The sequence below is a fragment of the Sycon ciliatum genome, chromosome 6 (genome assembly GCF_964019385.1).
Source record: "Sycon ciliatum chromosome 6, ocSycCili1.1, whole genome shotgun sequence".
NCBI classification, from domain to species: domain Eukaryota; kingdom Metazoa; phylum Porifera; class Calcarea; order Leucosolenida; family Sycettidae; genus Sycon; species Sycon ciliatum.
In genome coordinates, this window is record NC_088648.1 from 22284302 (window position 1) to 22303149 (window position 18848).

General features: G+C 48.5%; 1 protein-coding gene across 1 annotated transcript; it reads right to left on the reverse strand.

Annotated features, from left to right (window-relative positions):
- Nucleotides 1–1791: 1791 nt before the first annotated feature.
- Nucleotides 1792–18276, reverse strand: LOC135819705 (tubulin polyglutamylase TTLL6-like). Its single transcript, XM_065332958.1, has 16 exons — nt 17491–18276; nt 16212–16249; nt 15851–15969; nt 15123–15253; nt 13821–13929; nt 12763–12954; nt 12204–12289; nt 10618–10690; nt 9663–9818; nt 8537–8715; nt 7802–7882; nt 6957–7064; nt 5929–6229; nt 5556–5723; nt 4382–4600; nt 1792–3577 (listed from the first exon to the last, which is right to left on the reverse strand). The coding sequence occupies exons 1-16, from the start codon at nt 17901–17903 to the stop codon at nt 2645–2647; spliced, it is 3306 nt and encodes a 1101-aa protein (XP_065189030.1). The 5' UTR covers nt 17904–18276; the 3' UTR covers nt 1792–2644.
- Between the last annotated feature and the right edge of the window lie 572 nt (nt 18277–18848).

Sequence of the window (18848 nt, forward strand, 5' to 3'; positions counted from 1 at the left end):
TACAGTCCATGCAGCGATACTGGTCGCAATTAAAAAATCCTGATCACGGCTCCAGGCCGAATAGAAAATTTGGTTGAGATTATAGAGATTTGCAGCAAAGACTTTTTAAAAGAGACCGCTTGCTTTTGGTGATGATGACTGTAGTGTTTTCTGAAACTATAAAAAGAAAAGAAGAGAAGAGACTGGTACGTGGTATGTTCAGATTGTATGATTGAATATTAGCAGTTTAAAAAACGGCTGCAAAGTTTCACACTCGCACAGAGCTCTCCTTCTCACCGCCACCACCACCAATGCACCATCACTTCGCGCTCATGGCGCCTAGTCGATGCAAGGCTTGTGCGTTGTGGTGTTGACCAGGCACCAAGCACGGTCGGTGTTGGTGGTCACGAGAAGCAGGGAGTAGTACAGTCATGTACAATTATGTCAATAGTGCTTGAAACTGCTACGTCACAGCATAACAAAAATTCAAAAATTGGATCCACTAGGATCCAGTTTTTGTATGGATCCAAGGCTTCCAAGCACATTTCAAGCCGTCTTACCCACAGCAAGGTGATGTAACCAGTGAAACTGACTGATTTGGCTACTGGGGGCGGGGTTACAACTGTTGGCGAAGTAAAAGTCACCCCTGCATACGACATGAGTGGGTTGCTATGCACCCACATACTGAGGCAATAGCAAAGTCACACCTTAGTGGATCCAAAATAGAAATCGGATGTCAACTTACTACTCCCTGGTCGTTTTTGACGTCATCACTTTCAAGCCCTATACAGTATTTGTAGTACTAGTACTACTAGTACAGACAGTGCTGGCAACTGAAATGGGCGGCGCGCCGCGCCGCCCAGGGGGTAGGATTTCAGTTGCCAGCACTGACTGGAGTCTGTAGAGTTTAAAGGGGAAGTTAAGGCAAAAATTAAAATTTCACCAGTTGTAGTCTTCGGGGTGCTGAGTCGAATGGTCTTGGTGACTTGGTCCGAGGAAGCTGAGACGCTCCCAATCGGTCAGCCATCTGAAGTACAATTCACTTGTGTGGGAGGGATGGCTGAGCGGAAATTTTGGGAAATTAGAGCCCAAACCAGTGCATTTTATTGATTCACAGGGTACTTGGGGCAAATCGCAGTACGGTCAATACCGTAGGGACCGTACCGTGTCCGACGCCCCTGGAAGGATAACTTCAGATAGCTTTGTAGCTTACAGCCATTATAATAAAGCGTGTGTGGGCAGGCGTGTCTCTCACCGTCATTCCGGCAGGCGCGTCTTAAATTGCACGATCATTGTTCAACCAGCTAGCTGAGTCGCAGCGTGCAGCCCATCTTGAAATCACAGCCGACTCCAAATGGCAACACGCAGGGTCCGGCCACAGCACGTTGGCCAAGACCTGAACAGTGGCCATATGCAAGTCCAATCTCCTCTAAAATCTTTGATAGCTCTTCTCGTCTTTCCCATGTTCTCCTCCACCGAGTTGGGTTTGTGACTTTGTGTATAGTTTACAAACTAACAAAGATATGCACATCACGCAGGGGCGTCGGACTCGCTACGGTCACTATGGTATTGACCGTACCACGCATTGCCGTACCACTGTGTGCACCTGGTACCCTGTGGATAAAAGGCACTGAGTTCGACTGTAAATTTCGACAATTTTCAGATGAGCCACCCCAATGCCTCAAGTATATTGTACTTCTTCCGGTGGCTACCCTACGAAAACACCTTCAGACTCCCCTGACATGCATACTGGCAGACTGCCCACGAGAATTGCCACCGCCATATGCACACCGACTGGTCCAAACACAACAGTCAGTGGAACGAAGACGGAAAACACGACAAGGATAACATTCTGTGTCTGTTGTTCACAACACGACAATGATCAACACTGCAAAGTCCTGCAGTCTGTGGGCGTACATCATCAATCTGCACAAATCAATCTGAACGAGATGAGAAAATTTCCGACGGACGACAGATGGATATGTACAGAAAAGCTGGATAATATCATATAAATTCTGAGAAGGTGATCATGTTACAAGTTAGTTGTGCCGGACAAAAAGACTTGGGGACGGTCGGCAAATGGGTGAAGGAAGACGGAGAATTCATTCCCAGTGATTCAGAGGAAGCGGATCAAGCAAGGCATATAACATGAAAATCATAAGTCGCACTATAGATATCGAACAAGTCGATCAGCATACCGGTGTCCTCTACAGAAACAGAATAGCGGGTTAAAGAACAACAAGATCAAGAATGTCCAAATGTAAAGGCACGATGCTACATGGCGAAATAGACAAAACCAAACGTAAATGCATACTACTTGAAGTACATGGACAGATAAGGATAGATCAAATATACAGCACGTTCTCTAGGGAGTAAGTTGCACGTACAGAAATCAGGCTATGTTACCTGACTTGGGTTGTGTGATAGATATTAGCACCAGGAATCTTCCGGACCGCATGGGACGAAAATGGAGGAGAGGCTTTGATATAGCATTCCAGGGGCGGCAGTGATATTTTTCAAACCTCTTGCCTCCGCTGCTGCTTTGCTTCGTTTCCCTCCAGCCATCCTGCGCCGGGTACAGCAATACCATAAATTTTGTGGATGCCATGGTGCCTCAGATCATTTCAGAGGAAGCGCACACAGCTGTTCCTAACAGACGCGTACATCAGCTCGAGGAGATGGACTGCAGATGGTGTACATTGCCGCGGCTGGACGAGGACAGATGCGACGCTCGTGCCGCGGCAGATGATCGATCAGCAGACATCCCAGTCAGGTGGCGTTGAGAGCCGTCGTAAGGATCTGCAAACGCCGATGCCGCCGGCGGTGCCATGGCCGTGGGGCGTTGTAATAAGCCGCCGGTGCGCGGGTTTTGCGATCTGGATGCCGTAGAACCACTGCTGCCAGTACCACTACCGTTGCGCTGCTCTGCGGCGATACCCAGTCCACTGATGGTGAGGTTCTGCGGCAGGAACGTGGAGGTGACCGACGAAGCGTGTGCCAGTATGTGCTGGCTGGCCGTGGTCGGTATGCTGGACTGGTGGTGATGCGTGAGCGGCAGTGTTGTTGCCAGCGCTCCACTACTGCTTGTCAGCGTCGTCGGCAAAGAATGCTGCACCATCAGTCCTCCTGATGCTACTGATGATGATGCAGTGCCCTGCGGCTGGAAGTGAATTGACGGCGACGGCTCTGGCAAAGAGTTCCGTAACCGTGCGTTCCCATCGTTACCGTTGCTAGCAACATCTCCAGCTAGAGAGGAATATCGACTTTCAAAGCTAGCTGTGGCATTCGCCCTTGTTGCCGTGTTCTGCTCCCTCTCCGCTCCTTGTATGCCACGATGCTGTTGCTGTGCTTCCTGGCTGAACGAGAGTGCACGGCGCGAGGTGGGAGCGTGCCGTTGCTGTTGTGTTGTCGTGGCGATTGGTCGGCGCACGTCGGCTGCCAGCATGGCAGTCGGGTCTGCAGTGATCAACGCGTTGTTAGGGTGCGCTTGGTGATGTCGATGCGCCGGTGATTGCTTTGGGTGACGGGCATCACCAGCGGACAGCGAGGAAGACATTGGACTCTGGCGCAGGGCAGGCTGCTGGTGGTGAACCGGCGGCTATACAGCATAAGAGAGAGAGAGAGAAAGTAAACACGTGCACATACGCACAAGCGCGCATACACACACACACACACACACACACGCACGCACAGACCGTAGAGACTGCGTTAGGGTGTCAGCAACAATCCAACACTGACAACAAAGGACATGTACAGTGATGTGCAACCGCCATCATATTCTCACATTGGCATACACAGCAGTAGCATAGCAGTTGTGTAGGAACTCAACACACAGCATAACATTATACCATCTTCATACAACCATTTTCATTCAGATACCTTCAAGTGACAGTTTTGAACATTATACATGAACGAGGATTGCACTGGGGAATTTCCCCAATACTCTGCATTAAGTTATGCACATATTTCGCGAGGTAACATATAGGGCTCAAACGGTTAGTCCGATTAACCGGTTGCAGGCCGGTTAGGAAGAATTAACGGTTAACCGATAAAGATAACGGTTACGCAGTAACTTTTCAGTCAATTTTTCAAGGATCAGGTCGTTGCAAAGTATGCATTTTCGCAGGCTGTCGCACGCGTAAGCATTATTTCTGGGCTGTCAACTCGGTCATATCTGGTCTCTTGGTGTGAGAGTATGTATGAATGAGCATGCAAGAGAATGTACATGTGTGCGTTGTGCTGAAAAGGGTACATTTTTTGAATGAGTATAGTCAAATATACGGTTAAAAAAGAGTCCGCAGGATTGCCGTGGCTTATAGGTTATAACCGTTAAACCGACCGTTAGCTTAGCAGTTAACCGTAAGTGGTAAAACCGTGACCGTTTGAGCCCTAGTAACATTACCTTTGATGTGCGGCGCGGTGTGATGCCGCGGGAAGCTGTTGTCTGCTGCTGTCGTCCAGTGACAGTTGCAGGTAGTGGTACTGTGTTGCCTGCGGTTATTCCTCTACGCTGCATGGGTAACAGCATACTGTGGCTGTTTGCGTCCAGCACAACGGCATCCGTCCGCACGGCGTTGGTTGGGATGGCCAGGGACGTGTCCAAACCGATGGGGTTACCCACCTGAACAAGTGTGTAGATGCATGCATGCACACAGACACATGCAGACACACATGCACATACGCATACACACACACACACACACACACACACACACACACACATGTACCCCCCCCCCCCCCACACACACACACACAAACACAGAATGCAGAGAAAGGCCACGGTTATAGAGGAGCAAAGACAGACGCCATCGGAAGAACCTCAGATTGCACAAACTCGGAAAACTACCCAGCTTGAGCATTATCACATATAGAACTGCATGAATCGGAAGATCTGCGTAGAGACAGATGGAGAAAGCACAGATATACATTTCATGATCACCCGGGCACAGTGAACTGAACCTGCTGTCAGAAATCGTAATGGGAGACTAAGCAGCTCCGAACCTACACAGCAGTAGTCATTCAGAATGTTGCGATACATCGTGTGTATTTTAGCACGAGAAACAGTACGAGTTTGACGTGAGAGTTGTCTCGCCGAGTGCAGTGGACAACGTTAAGAAACTCAGTGGGTGATATTCACGCTTGTAGCATGTGATGGTCGATGCATGGGCCAGTTAATTTTACACCAGCCACGAATATCATAACTAATCTCACACGGATATGTCGAAATCGTATTAATGTCACCCCTGCCATAAGGTGAGGGTTGGCAGATGTGAAGAGTACTCCAGGAGTGTCATCGGCTCACACACCCACACACACACTCACCCAATCTCAGTGCACCTGACAGACTTACCCCCCCCCCCCCACCCAATCTCAGTGCACCTGACAGACTTACCCCCCCCCCCCCCCACCCAATCTCAGTGCACCTGACAGACTTACCCCCCCCCCCCCCACCCAATCTCAGTGCACCTGACAGACTTACCCCCCCCCCACCCAATCTCAGTGCACCTGACAGACTTACCCCCCCCCCCCCACACCCCCCCCCCCCCACCCAATCTCAGTGCACCTGACAGACTTACCGCTGCTAAGAGGCAGTAGACATACTCGTCGATGCGCAGATCCGTCAGGATCTCTCCGCGCTTCTTCAGCAGGTCCAGCCGCTCTTTCTCTGCCGCCTCATCGATAGGCCATGCCTCGTGATCGGGATGTACGGTGGCCGGTGCCGATGCTGGGAATGGAACAGTTTTCTGAGCAAGAAATAGAAATAGAAAACAGTCCTGATTAAAATATCCACTGTCTGTATTTCTCGTTCTTCACCCCAGTACCAATTACCAATTACATGGAAGCGAATGTGAGAAAGGAGTTAAAACAGGGGTTACGGAAGGAGGAGGAGGAGGAGGAGGAGGAGGAGGAAGGTCGATGTGGTATACCTTGTGCAAACGTATTCCTTACCATTTCAACAGCTGCTCGCTGTCCGAGTGACCCACTCGTCTGCTGACCGTGCTGTGCAGCCGTCGCCATGATGTGGTTGTCACGGTCACCGGCCGAGTAGGACTGGCGGAAGCGACGCGGGCCCTGCGGACTCTCCGGCCGCGGCAGGCTGTTGACGCCGTGGCGACCACCAGCGCTGGTGTCACTTCGCCGCACACCCGCGCCACCGAGGTTGGCTGCCACAGTGGTGGAGCGATGCTGCAGCTTGTCCTTCCAGCGCTGCTTCTCCTGAAGTTTGGCCTCGATTTCCTCGCGCTGTGCTCTGCACCCATACAAAGAAACCAAACAAATTCATTGGAGATCGTGTAAGACTCGGCTAGAGGCCGAGTTTTCCGCATCTGTAGGAACGCCACCACCCTTCAAGGATCAAGGCGCATATGCAGCTAGTAAAGCGGTGGGACGTGAGGGGATCAGACCCACCAAATGCATCTCTGCACAGCATGATGGAAGGAAGTGACACCAGTCTCTTAGAAACATCATACAAGTACCGGCCACGGCGTAAGAGAATGCGAGGTAGCAGAATGGAAACCAGGCACACAACGTTTCTCCCACTCTTAATCCAAGTGCAGTGTGCGAGTCAGCCCTGGGCCCAGTGCGCATCATTGGGCTCATGGAGTGATGTGGAGATGAATGGCGGAGAAGGACGTTCTTCCACCCAAATTACAAAATGTGCTACATTTACATAGAAAAAGAAAAGGACCAAGGAAGTACAAGTAACGCTATATTGTCCACTAACACCATCCGTAACTAAACAACCATGGGTCCTTTTTTCTTCTTCAATAAATTCATCCTTGGCTCTCCATCCGAGTCCATACAGTTGCCTACCACCATTATTATCCATGGGCATGAAAGGCACTGCGTTCAAGGATGGCGATGTGCAAAGTAGGGTAAACTGAAGCTAGGCCTATAGGCAGGTTAAGAAGGAGATGCGTGCGGATAAGCAGGGCTCCACATGCCGCATGATACTGCGTGACGACTGACCAACATACCTTGCGCATTCCTGCCTAGCCCGATAGGCCGCTGTTTCGCCGAACAAGGAGCCGCAGTTTTCAAAGAAGTGCTCGTACTTCTCCTTGTTGTTCTGCGGGTAAATACGTCTACAAACGCGAGAGAGATAGAAACATAGAGAAATAGTGAAACAACTCGTAAAGAGACTGTGCCAGGTAGGGTTGTTGAAGTTGATCAGATGCATGCCCGTATTGCTGTTGCTTGTGTATATCTCCAGTTTGTTAAACAAAAAAAAGGAGAAAGAGGTCCAGTTTGGATTTGTCGTAACTCAAAGTTTCATGCTACTGCAATCATCAGACGACGGATACCAAAAACCTGAGACTAATCATTATAAATAAGATCATGGATGTTGCCTGATGATTGCGAGAGCTTGAAACTTGAAGTAGCAGCAAACAAGCCTTGATTGTCCTTGTTGTTCTGTTCTGAATAAGATCATGCGTGATACTTGGTGCTTAGATTATCATTACTCTACGCGATTCACGAATGAAGGCCTATATCACACAGACGTTGTGGATGATGTGAAGGATAAGTATAACGTTAGCACTGACGTATGCCAAGCCTGTCATGATTGTACCGGGTACTGTCCTTGCACGGCACCTGCGACTGGCTAGTACTAACTTGCTCTACGATATCACGCAAGGTATGAAGTTTTTTTAGGGAATAATTATTTGTTTCGTGACAGCATTTTGATACAGTGCTACACGTAGTTCGTTTCTTTTGTTCAGGCTCTTCGGGTTGTTGGCATTGTGCTGTATAGTAAGCTTTTCGATTCTGCATAGGTTGCACCTTTTTTTTTTGTGAAAAGGGCCCATTACACAATTCTTACCGGTAGCCGCCAAGGTGAGCATCCTCGAACTTCTCCAGATATGCCTCATCCTCGGCGCGAGTTTGGGCGTCCACAGAAAACCTGAAGGTGAATTCATTCGATGAGACCGATCAAATACAGTGCGTTTAAACCAATAATTCCCAACAGTATTCGATCTCAAGCACTAGTTGAAGGCTGCAGGATTCAAGTCTTAGATGATAGGCTAGCAAACACTGGAGAATGGGCATAATTCAGAGAAATCAGAGTCAGGTCTAGTAGACTTAGTTGTAGAATGTATCTCGTAGCGGTGATAAACACAGTAGATGTCGCGATTTCTTTACAACGAATCTGGGTGCGGCTTACAGAGCTTTTTCAAGGATGGGGCGCAGCCACCGGCGCTCACCCCGAGATTGTGGTGAACAGGTCGTATGTCAAAACGCATTGTAAGGTATACGAAGTGTGACAGGTTAGTCTCCACCAGCGCTTGGAGCGATTCCGAAGCTTGTTATTTTTCGCCTAAGCCTGGCAACTGCTCTGACTCAACACGAGCGTCGGACATGAAGTGGAGCTCCATTCTAGTGTTTCTTCCACCTCCACGCATCCATTCTCAAACAAACTGAATGTGACATGGGCTTCACCTGTTCACCAGCGATTCAAAAATTTCTCGTACGTGATCCCAAAAAGCGACCGTTGGTCAAACCTTGAAAGAGCTTTACACTCAAGTGTGGCTTATCCCCCGGAAAATACGTTACTCACCCTGATTTTGGCTTGCCGCGGCTGAGCAGTCGCTCTCGCATACGTCGTCGTTCATCCTCCAGTGCCTTCTTCTTGTCTATACCGTGCAGGTTAATCAGCTGCAGGGCGTCGTTCAGCAGACCTTCCTTTACTTCCTTGTCCAGCGGGGCATCGGTGTGGAATGACGGCGACAGGTTCACCTGGAAGCAGGTGAGAACACCAAGATGCATCGGAAAGTGTCAGGGCAATTGTACCTGCAGGGGCATCACAGGGCACTGTGGAGTGTTTCAATGGGGGGGGGGGGGTCCAGGGGTGTACTCCAGGGGGAAAATCGGATTTTTCGGCCAACAGGGCACGTTTTAGGGCTGCACACGACTACAAGCACTCTGGGTGGACCATCCTGGGCGAAAAGTGGTACGACGATGGTCGTGCCTGACATACCGTGTGTGCCTCCCCTGAACTGCAGTATGTAGTGATTGTCACAGCATTGTCCATCTCCGTATTTTCTCTCTCCGTATTGTCTCTCTCTCACCTCTATTATATTTATAAACACACGTGCCCGTTGAAAAAATAAAGCAGTCCTCGTCTCCCGCAATGGACTCCTCCACGGCTTGCAAGCCGAACACAACGTAGTGGCAGCGGTGGTTTCTCCAGTAACGACGGACCAATGCACTGGTATTCAGTCAGTGGATCATCTCATGGAGTCTCTCTCACCCTTACAAGGTGCTTACTGCCTAAACAATAGGTCACGCTCGAAGCAATCATCTGGATACAATTCACCTCTCTTCCTTTTGTGTGAAGAGGCTTCACCATATGGTGTCCAGCACTACACTTAATCTTCTCCACATGTAATAAATCACTACATGTGGTGAAGTCAGATATTCATGCGTATGATAATAGTGGTAGGCCTCTTTCTGTTCCTTACCTCAGTCTTAGTTCTTCTATTTCTCCACCACTCCACAACTGTGTTCACCCCCCCCCCCCCCCATCAAACCACCCATCTGACCATCCCTTAAAACCTTATACGATCAGTTCTCTCAAGACACCACTTCTGAAAAATATTGATTCGCATTCCTTCCCTGCAGAGTGCCTGTTCCCGGCGCCAAAAAGGCAATGTTGACAGGTAGCGTTCAAGGCTTGCTCTCACCTCGATGATCCATGGCTTCAGCTTGCGATCCAGCATAACGTCGAAGCCAAGCACCTCGAAGCAAGCGCTGTGCCGCATGCCCAAGCTCGGGAAGCAAGAGCGGTAGTTGTGCTTGATGATCGGGTGACAGCTGATCAGGGTCTTGATGATCACGTCCTGCAAAAAGAGCAAGGCAAAGTCAGGCATTGATACAGGAGGCGCAAATCGAGCAGCCTCGGTGCTCTTTCCCTGCACTCACAGCTAGAAGCTACACATGCACTGGCTTGCCAGTGTGAGCTTACAAGCACAACCATTTGGGCCTGAGAGACTGATTGCTATCGGTGCATTAGATCTATTGACATGTAAAATACGTCCGTGTCCAACACATCGTGACTCTTTTCCCCTTCAATGATATGCATTGCCTGCAGAGATATGGAACACAACAGGATCGTGCAATCCTCTCAGGACAGAGTAATGTAATGTACAGCTAACCGTATCTTTGTCATGCCCGCCTCACTTCAGCATGTGCTCGGGATTAGCTGCCAACAGTCCTACCATAAGTGTAGCTGATTGTGCTCACGTTAGCTGTCTGCCCAGCTGAGCTGCACGGCCCTGCTAGTCTGCTATGCTAGTGCTCAGTTAGCTGTCTGCATAGCCAAGCTATAGTAACTACAGTCCATTCACCAAACCTGGGCCTATAAGCCATTTTGTCACAGTCTCACTTCATTCTTATTCAAGATTGCGAAGTTGATGACGTACATAGGTAAGAAATATGATAGCCTGAGATGAGGTGAATGTGGTAAAAATTGATCAAGATATGTGCAAAAAGAATTTTCAGACACATAGTTTCAGCGTATCAGGCTCCCTGATTTGGCGAAGGGACTGTAGTTACTCTGCTGCTCCCCACTGGCCTGCTTTGCTAGTGCTCAAATAGTGAACATGAGTAATACACAATACAGCTCTTGGGAAAACTGACCTCAATATCTCCCCAGATCTTCTTGATATCATATCCGTTATTCTCAAACCACTTGTCCACAGTGGTGATTCTCCTGCACAGACAGCGAGAGAGAGAAAGAGAAAGAGAGAGAGAGAGTGTGTGTGTGTGTGTGTGTGTGTGTGTGTGTGTGTGTGTGTGTGTGTGTGTGTGTGTGTGTGTGTGTGTGTGTGTGTGTGTGTGTGAGAGAGAGAGAGAGAGAGAGAGAGAGAGAGAGAGAGAGTGAGAGAGAGAGAGAAAGAGAGAGAGAGACCATAATGCTGTTAACTTCTCACAGCATGTTCCACATGTCACCTTGCGGCTGATACAAATGTCAGTACAGGAGCCTGCTTGCCAAAGGATCTGCACTATGCAGCAAATTCTGCTTGCAGTGAACCCACTGGAAACTAGTTCTTGCTAGAGCGAAGCTACTTTAGATACCCTGAGATGTGTGATCTTCCATGGCTTATCCAGGGCTGACGAGCAGCCTCTTTAAAGACAGGCACCCATATTCTGTATAGCAGTGGTTGCAATAAAGACGTACAGTCGACTTGGCTAATGACGACTGCGCATATAACGGCAATTCGCGAATAACGACAGAATTTCCATGCCCAGAGCAAAGTCCGATCTAACCTGTATACATAATTATAATGAGACTTCGGGTATAAAGACAATTCGCGAATAACGTATAATGAGACTTCGGGTTTAAGGACACTTCGCGAACGAGAGAGCTTGGAAGCTCAGGGCCCTACGCTATGCTTTTTTGCCTTGATGACCTAGAAAAAAAGCATAGGGATGTTATAAATTCTTATAAATTTCTACTTTTTTGTTTTTAGACATAACCTGGGATTCGAACCCGCACTATCGCCCCGCATGCATCCCCCGATACACTTCCCATACATACTCATTCTTCCAAGTTGCTTCACGTTATGATCTTGTATTTGAAAGCCCTATTTGAATATGCATTGTGGCCAGTCGTCTTTGATTGTACGGTACGGGACGGGACAGGGACGGGACAGGTACGGGACAGGTACGGTCGAGGGTAATACGACACCATTTACCGCCTTGATGACGGCAAAAAAAAAGAATAGGGATGTTATTAATTTTTCAATTTTCCTATTTTTTTCAGGCATTACCTAGGATTCGAACCCGCACTATCGCCCTACATGCATTCCCCCATACACTTCGCATTCATACTCATTCTTCCAAGTTGCTTCACGTTATGATCTTGCGTTTGAAAGCCCTATTTGAATAGTGGGGCCAGCTGTATGTGGCCAGCTGTGTTTGATGGTACGGTACGGTATGGGACAGATACGGGATAGCGCCAGGCGTGACACAAACACACAAACAAACAAACACCAAATTAAAGCTGTGTGGACCCTGGCTAGCGCCAGACGTTACTGAAGTAACGTCTTCTACATAGCTACGGGAATAACGTATAATGAGACTTAGGGTATAAGGACACTTCGCGAATAAGTACACTTTCTGATGCCCCGCCGAGTGTCGTTATACGCAAAGTAGCCTGTACTACTGCACATGCGAACGCACACTCTAGTGTATGGTGGCTTGCAGGCACGGCAGTCACCTACCGTTTGCTGCCGCTGTCATCATCACGGACAAAGTTTGTGCTGTGCTTGTTGATAGCGTAGTTAGTCAGGTGCATGCAGACGGAATCCTGAAAAGGGGGAAAGCAAAGTCGGAAAAACAAACACCTTCAGACACCATGGCAGGGCATGAACCAGGAGCAGAGCAGCAATTGAGCTGCTTAGGTATTCACCAACTACAGTTTTGTAGCTCATTGTCCACAAACACCAGTGTAAGAAATTAGGTGAGGCAAGAGTGGGACGATAAGGCAGGAATTCGAATTTTTCTCACATTCGCATGGCTGTGTCACCTCTACGCACAATGCGATATGGGCGTGAATGATTGCTGACTCAATAGAGTGACACACCCACAGCATTTCCTTAATTGCCAGTAGAATTTTTACGACACCGGTTGAATTGGTTCTTTGAGACGGAGATTTAACATGTACCTGGCTCTAGGAGTATTGAAGGGAGGAGAGAGAAAGTAGGATCCAAGCAACCCAGCTGATCCTCCTCGTGAAACACGGGAGCGAACATCCTTCATGTCAATAGTGATAACACTCACCACGTTGTTCTGTGTTGGATCGGTATACTTGACGGTACAGAACCGTGCAAGTCCGTCCTTGTAGACAAACACGCGCAGCGGATCGCACGACGTGATCAGCACGTAAATACGGTAGTCAAACTTGAAGCCGTCGATCAAGAACGGCTTGGACAGGTACTGCTGGACTACGCAGTTGTCCTTCGTTGAAATGTCCTGCAGTAAAGCACAAACAGTCACAGCTAGTTTGGTAAACGACCAACAGCTCCCCACGTGGCTCTTTGCCAAGTCCGGTAGTGCTTAATGTGGATATACAGAGTTTTTGTCTTGCACAGAAGACAGGTCACATGCATGCTTGACTTCTAAGATGTCATAGCAGTCCATGTGATGTCATTGCACTACATGTGATGTCATTGCACTACATGTGATGTCATTGCACTATATGTGATGTCATTGCACTCCATGTCAGGTCATTGCAACCCATAGTAACCATACAACTCCACTACCGAGGAGACAAGAGAAGATCGTTGCTGCTAACAATCAGAGTTCTGCATTCAAGCCACACATATGACTATACGGTGAAATGTAGACTCATTTTCTAGAGTATAAACTATTGATACTGTAAGTCGACAAATTTTCGGCCCATTCAAATTTCGACCTCCCAGGGCTAAAACCCATTTTGGCCGCATTTGTTGACTTACAGAATACATAAAACCGAGCATGGATTCTGCTGACAAGGTTCCAGCTGCCCTGTCTCCGTACTTCCCCGTCTCCGTGCTGCCCTATCTTCTTGACAAAAATAGGCTAGGAGAAATTCGGTTGGCAACCATGCTGGATAGTAGTTTTCTTCTGAGTGCAGTGACAGACTAGGCCAGTTGTCTCCTCCCCTTCTTCTTTTTTAACAAGTTCAGTGCTGGTCTATGAAGTCTGATTGTGTGAGTGCAGGATGCGCCAGGCGCTGTGCGGCTTCACACCTACGAACGCACGACTGTTCACTGGTGCAGCTCGCAAATCTGACTCACACGATCGGCTTGCATTGAGAAGCTCTGCACCGATAATGTTTCTGCAGTTCGCGCACTGACCTTTGGGTTTCTTGTGACGACAATGCCTTTTCCCTGGCAGCCTGCATCGGGCTTTTTGATGAACGTCTTGTTCTTCTTGGTGCGGCAGAATGCCTGGAAATCACCGTAACTACATGAATGACAGAAAGAAGGGACAAAGGTTAGAGTTTGGGAAAGTGCCTCCAGGTGACAGGGTCCATCCTCATACCCCCCGTAATGCACGTAGTTGTGCATGATTGCATGAAAGCATGTGTGTCCTTGTTTGTGAATGCAGTGGAAAAGCATGTGTGTCCTTGCTTGTGAATGCATTGGAAAAAGCGTGCGTGTGTGTGTGTGTGTGTGTGTCTGTTTGTCTGTGTCTGCACATGTGTGTATGTGTGTTGGGAGGGGGCCCAGTCCGGATAAGAACACTGCAACAGTCTAATCACCGGACCATGCACACTACCACAAGACGGCATCCCCACAAACACAGACCAATGATAAAGACCTGTGACCTGCATTTGTCTGGGTCCTGCAGTTGCATTAAAGTTAGGTGAAAGCATGGATATTAGAGAGGTTAACCCATTCAATGCTGATGACGTCTATGGACGTCATTGAAAATGCCCCCCATGCACGGATGACGTCTATAGACGTCATGGGATATTATAGTAATTTCTGGCACTGTCTGGTGTGTAAAAGCACTGTTTGTCAGTAGGATCATGATTCGGCCTCTTGTGCGATAGGTTGTTGGTACGAATCCCGCTTGGAAACACTACGCCTCTTTTTTTTCTCTTTTCAGCGATGTTTCAGCTGCAATTTCACGCATTTGGCGTATTTCACGCAATTTGAGCAAACTTGCGTCCCCTGTTGTGATGCGCTATTCTTTTTGGGGAATGTATCGATTCTGTCACCCTGTGGTTGATAGTCTTGGCAATCATTTCCAAAATATTTCAGGACCCCAGTTGCCAGAACCCTGGAGTTTTAGAACTTGCTATTGGCCCTGTTTTTAGCATTTATATGCAGAGTACCATAGGCAAGGCCCAGTAGCGCGGAATGGGTTAAGGTGCGCGTTATTTCAGACGTGATGCGAAAGTTCAGCTTGCGTTATTTGGCTCACGCATTGAAAAACAACGCTAATGACCTGCAGCTCATGTCGAAATTTCGAGCTTCAAATTTGCCGTGAAATTGCGCGTCACGTCGAAAATAACGTGCATCTTAACCTCTCTATCGCCATCATCAATGACCTGGCAACACCTGAGACTACTCAGTGGTGGAAATCACGGCGAATGTGATAGCATTGCTGCAGAAGAGTGGCTGCCGCTCACTGCATCACATTTGACTTACTCTTGTGGCATGCACCAGGATGGTGGAAAGATGTTGTAGTCCTTCGGGAACATCTTGCTGAGACGGTTCATGTTCTTAGCGAGCATATCCTTGCGACAGATCTCCTGCATCCCGGGGAAGTGGTTGACTTTCTGCAGTTGCAGCAACACCAAGCAAAACAAACCGAGGCACAGACAGAGACAGAGTGTATGTGTGTGTGTGTGTGTGAGAGAGAGAGAGAGAGAGAGAGAGAGAGAGAGAGAGAGATAGATAGAGAGAGAGAAATAGAGAGAGAAAGACTTTGTTGTGTGAAATAGAGTACACCGGCATCGTCAATAGTATAAGTACCACTCAAACTCTTCAAAACTGCTCCAAGGAAACCATTTGCTTCTGTCAAGATGGAGGCTACAACAGTGTATTGAAAAAGTGTCGACACTGAAAAAACTGTAATCACAAGGTTCTCTAAGGCACTTCGACAGTGGTTTGATTTCATCAACGCAAACACTCAGTGCTTGCATTTGGCAAAGAGTCGGAAACAGACTGATAGTTTACTGGACACTCTTCGTGAAATTTTTTTTAATGTCCTCATCTGCTTATGCACATACTCACCTACGACACGCACATGGCTGAAATCACTCTCCTAATCCAGCCCCAAAACCCAATCACAAAACATGCATGCACGGGTTCGAGTCTCACGCACGACACAGCACGCTGGCCGTACTGAACATGCAAACTCCCGTGCCTCTCACCTGATACATCTTCATGTCACCGACCCTGTCCATGGTGGGCGCCCAGTCCATCCAAAGCAGCGTCCAGTCCTCACCCTCCGACATCTCCTTCATACCTAGTGCTGTGGAACAGCGCCTGACTGTGTGAGCAGATACAGAGTACGGGTGCATACGTAAGAACAAGAGCTAGGTTTAGAGAATGTTGACACTGCTGTTTCGTGAAATTCTCATGATACCCGCAGTTGATGCCAATGACAATGCACATACACACACACACACATACACACACATACACACACACACACACACACACACACACACATGCAAGCATGTGCACGCACACAACCAAATACGCATGGTCGCACCGACACAAAACACTTACCACTGTCGTACTTGCAGTGCGAGAGGCATATGCCCAGCCTGGCCAGGAACACATGATTGCAGAAGCAGAAAACACACACACAAATCACACACATACACGCACACACACACGCACACACGCACACACACGCACACACACGCACACACACGCACACACACACACACACACACACATGCACACACACACACACACACACACACACACACACACACACATGCACACACACACACACACACACACACACACACACACACACACACATATAATACATAAGATGCATGGAGAAAGGTCATAATGACACCAATTTGTGGGCAGATATCCAATACAGCGATCCAGCACTGGCAGTATGCAACATCACACCCAGACACACAAATTAGTACAGTAGAGTGCCAATTATCCGCACCCCTCGGGCGCGTGGTTATCTCCAGAGTGTTCAGATGAGGAGTATGTTCGGATAATGATCAGAGCATGATCCGAGCTGATATCCCTTTGTATCGTTTTCGTGCGTCTACACAGGAGGGAAGGATCCGCCAGAGTTCGCCGTGTGTCAACTGTTGTCGTGGAGACACCAATCACAGTCAAGTAATTGTTGAAGACACTCCTTACGACAACACTCCTCACATGACGGACATTGTCGTATCGTTCGCGATCCGTGTGGACGAGCGAAAACGATACAAATGTGACGGTAACGAGGCCCGGCATGCCGTTTCGGCTCTGAACACATCTTAATTCATCCGGCAGATCATTTCCGTTTTCAAATTCCTCCACCTTGGCCAGCGTTTTGGTTTTCTTCCGTTTTGGTGTACAACTGTTCTGTTTCGCTCCGCGTATTGTGTAAATGAACCATGCATCCAAAGGATTTGGTTGCATTTTCATCCCTAGCGGTGTCGTATAAACGCAGCCTAAGAATGCCCAGAACTGGTAAGACTGGTACGTTTGCGTCACTGACTCTGATTTTTCAGAAGTGACACTTTGCCTAAAGTTTGCTATGTTTTCATGATGAATTGAGTCAGACCATGTACCATGTAATACACCATGTGCCATACAGACACTGTGCATGTGGTTTTCAACAGACATTACGCCACCCAGGGGTTGATTTTACTTTTCGAAAAGTAACTGATCGCCAACCCAGAAAAGGGAATGGTAACCCCTACTACGGAGGAACTGGCCAGTCACATCCCACCTTTACACATAATTATGCAACAGGGTATCCTCCAATGCACATACTGAAGTACGCAGCATATGGCAGGTTCTTACGCCAATCAAGAAAGCGGCTTACTTTTTCTTCTTTCTTTTCTTCTTGCCCGTGAGACTGACAGAACTGCTCGATGCTTGGATTGTGTCCAGCCCGTCATCCTCTTCTCCTGCGTCACCCGCCGCTCCGGCCACCACACCGTCACGTTCTTGCTCGTCACAACCATCCTCCTCTCGGCCGCCCTTCCCGTATGCAGAAGACGAGTTGGCGCGCAGTGCGGTCGTGCCGCCGGAGAGCAAACGACTCGGGCTCTTTGCGATGATGGATGCGGTGTCGATGCTACCGCCCGCCGGCTCTGCACGGGCGTGCCGAGTCGCCTCGTTCTTCTCCAGGACGCTACTAGCTCCCGTGCAGGAGCCAGAACTGGTGGCGTTGATCTCTGGCGCGGATGCACCGGCCGATATAGCAGCAGCAACGTCCACCGCTTCGGGATACATGGTGCAGTCGGCGCTTGCAAACACAGGACTAGCACGCTTCAATCATGCAATGGCTTGCACTGCAATTGTCAGCTCCAGCTAGCTAGCTCCAGGGTTGTGACACGCCAAAACGATAACACCTGAAAACGATTATCAGCTATTTTGCCCGTGCTCTCTAGCTCTGTGTCCTGTGAAGAACTCTGCACTGCGGTTCGTTCGGGTAGTGTGTCTGATAGCAGGGGTATGACTGAACCTCTGCTAGTCGAATATAGAATATCAAAAGATTAGGTAAAACGGTTACATACTCCGCATGCCGGCCGGCTTGATTGCTTTCATACCAACAAAATATTTTCGAAACGCCAACGTCGCAACGCTTCTTCTTTCCGCGGGTCAGATGCATGCACTGCGTGAGCTGCGCACTGCCCGCTGATCAGTTGCACAGAGCTTCCCGCACGCAGATCAGCTGAGAGTCGATGATGATATGAATCATGGAGACCACACTGTCTGTCTGTACTGTAGTCTGTAGCTGAACCTGATGACTGATGTAGACCTACAGCAGTACAGGCTACAGCCTAGTACAGGAGATCTACACCATGCTGCTAGCCTACACTACTCTCTACAGTAGGACAGTCTATCGTCGACTGCCAGACCAGGTGGATGCAGGGTGGGCTGAACCAGTACATTATATACAGTGAATGCTGGCGCATTTTTTTTCTTCTTTTTTTTACTATGTTCACATACCCATGCCCCCATAAAAATTAAAAATAATGCATGAAGACAATGGTACTGAGACAAGGACAAACGCATGGCGAAGGATGCTGGATAGCTCAAGACGACAAGTAAAGTCACTAAAGAGGCGTTCAGACATGCACCCATGGTTTTGCCTGTATCATGACATGTGTATGGACTGTCTGAATCGTGAATGTCTTCAATACTTCAAGCGAAAATCCCCTCCAAAACCTGAAG

Bases quoted from the DNA above. Each gene is read 5' to 3' on its own strand.
- LOC135819705 (XM_065332958.1), bottom strand. From the start codon at position 17,903: ATGTATCCCGAAGCGGTGGACGTTGCTGCTGCTATATCGGCCGGTGCA. The intron at 7,065-7,801 runs GTAAGAATTGTG...TCGCGTTTGTAG, and splicing joins GCTCACCTTGGCGGCTACCG to ACGTATTTACCCGCAGAACA. The intron at 6,230-6,956 runs GTATGTTGGTCA...GTATGGGTGCAG, and splicing joins GCTAGGCAGGAATGCGCAAG to AGCACAGCGCGAGGAAATCG.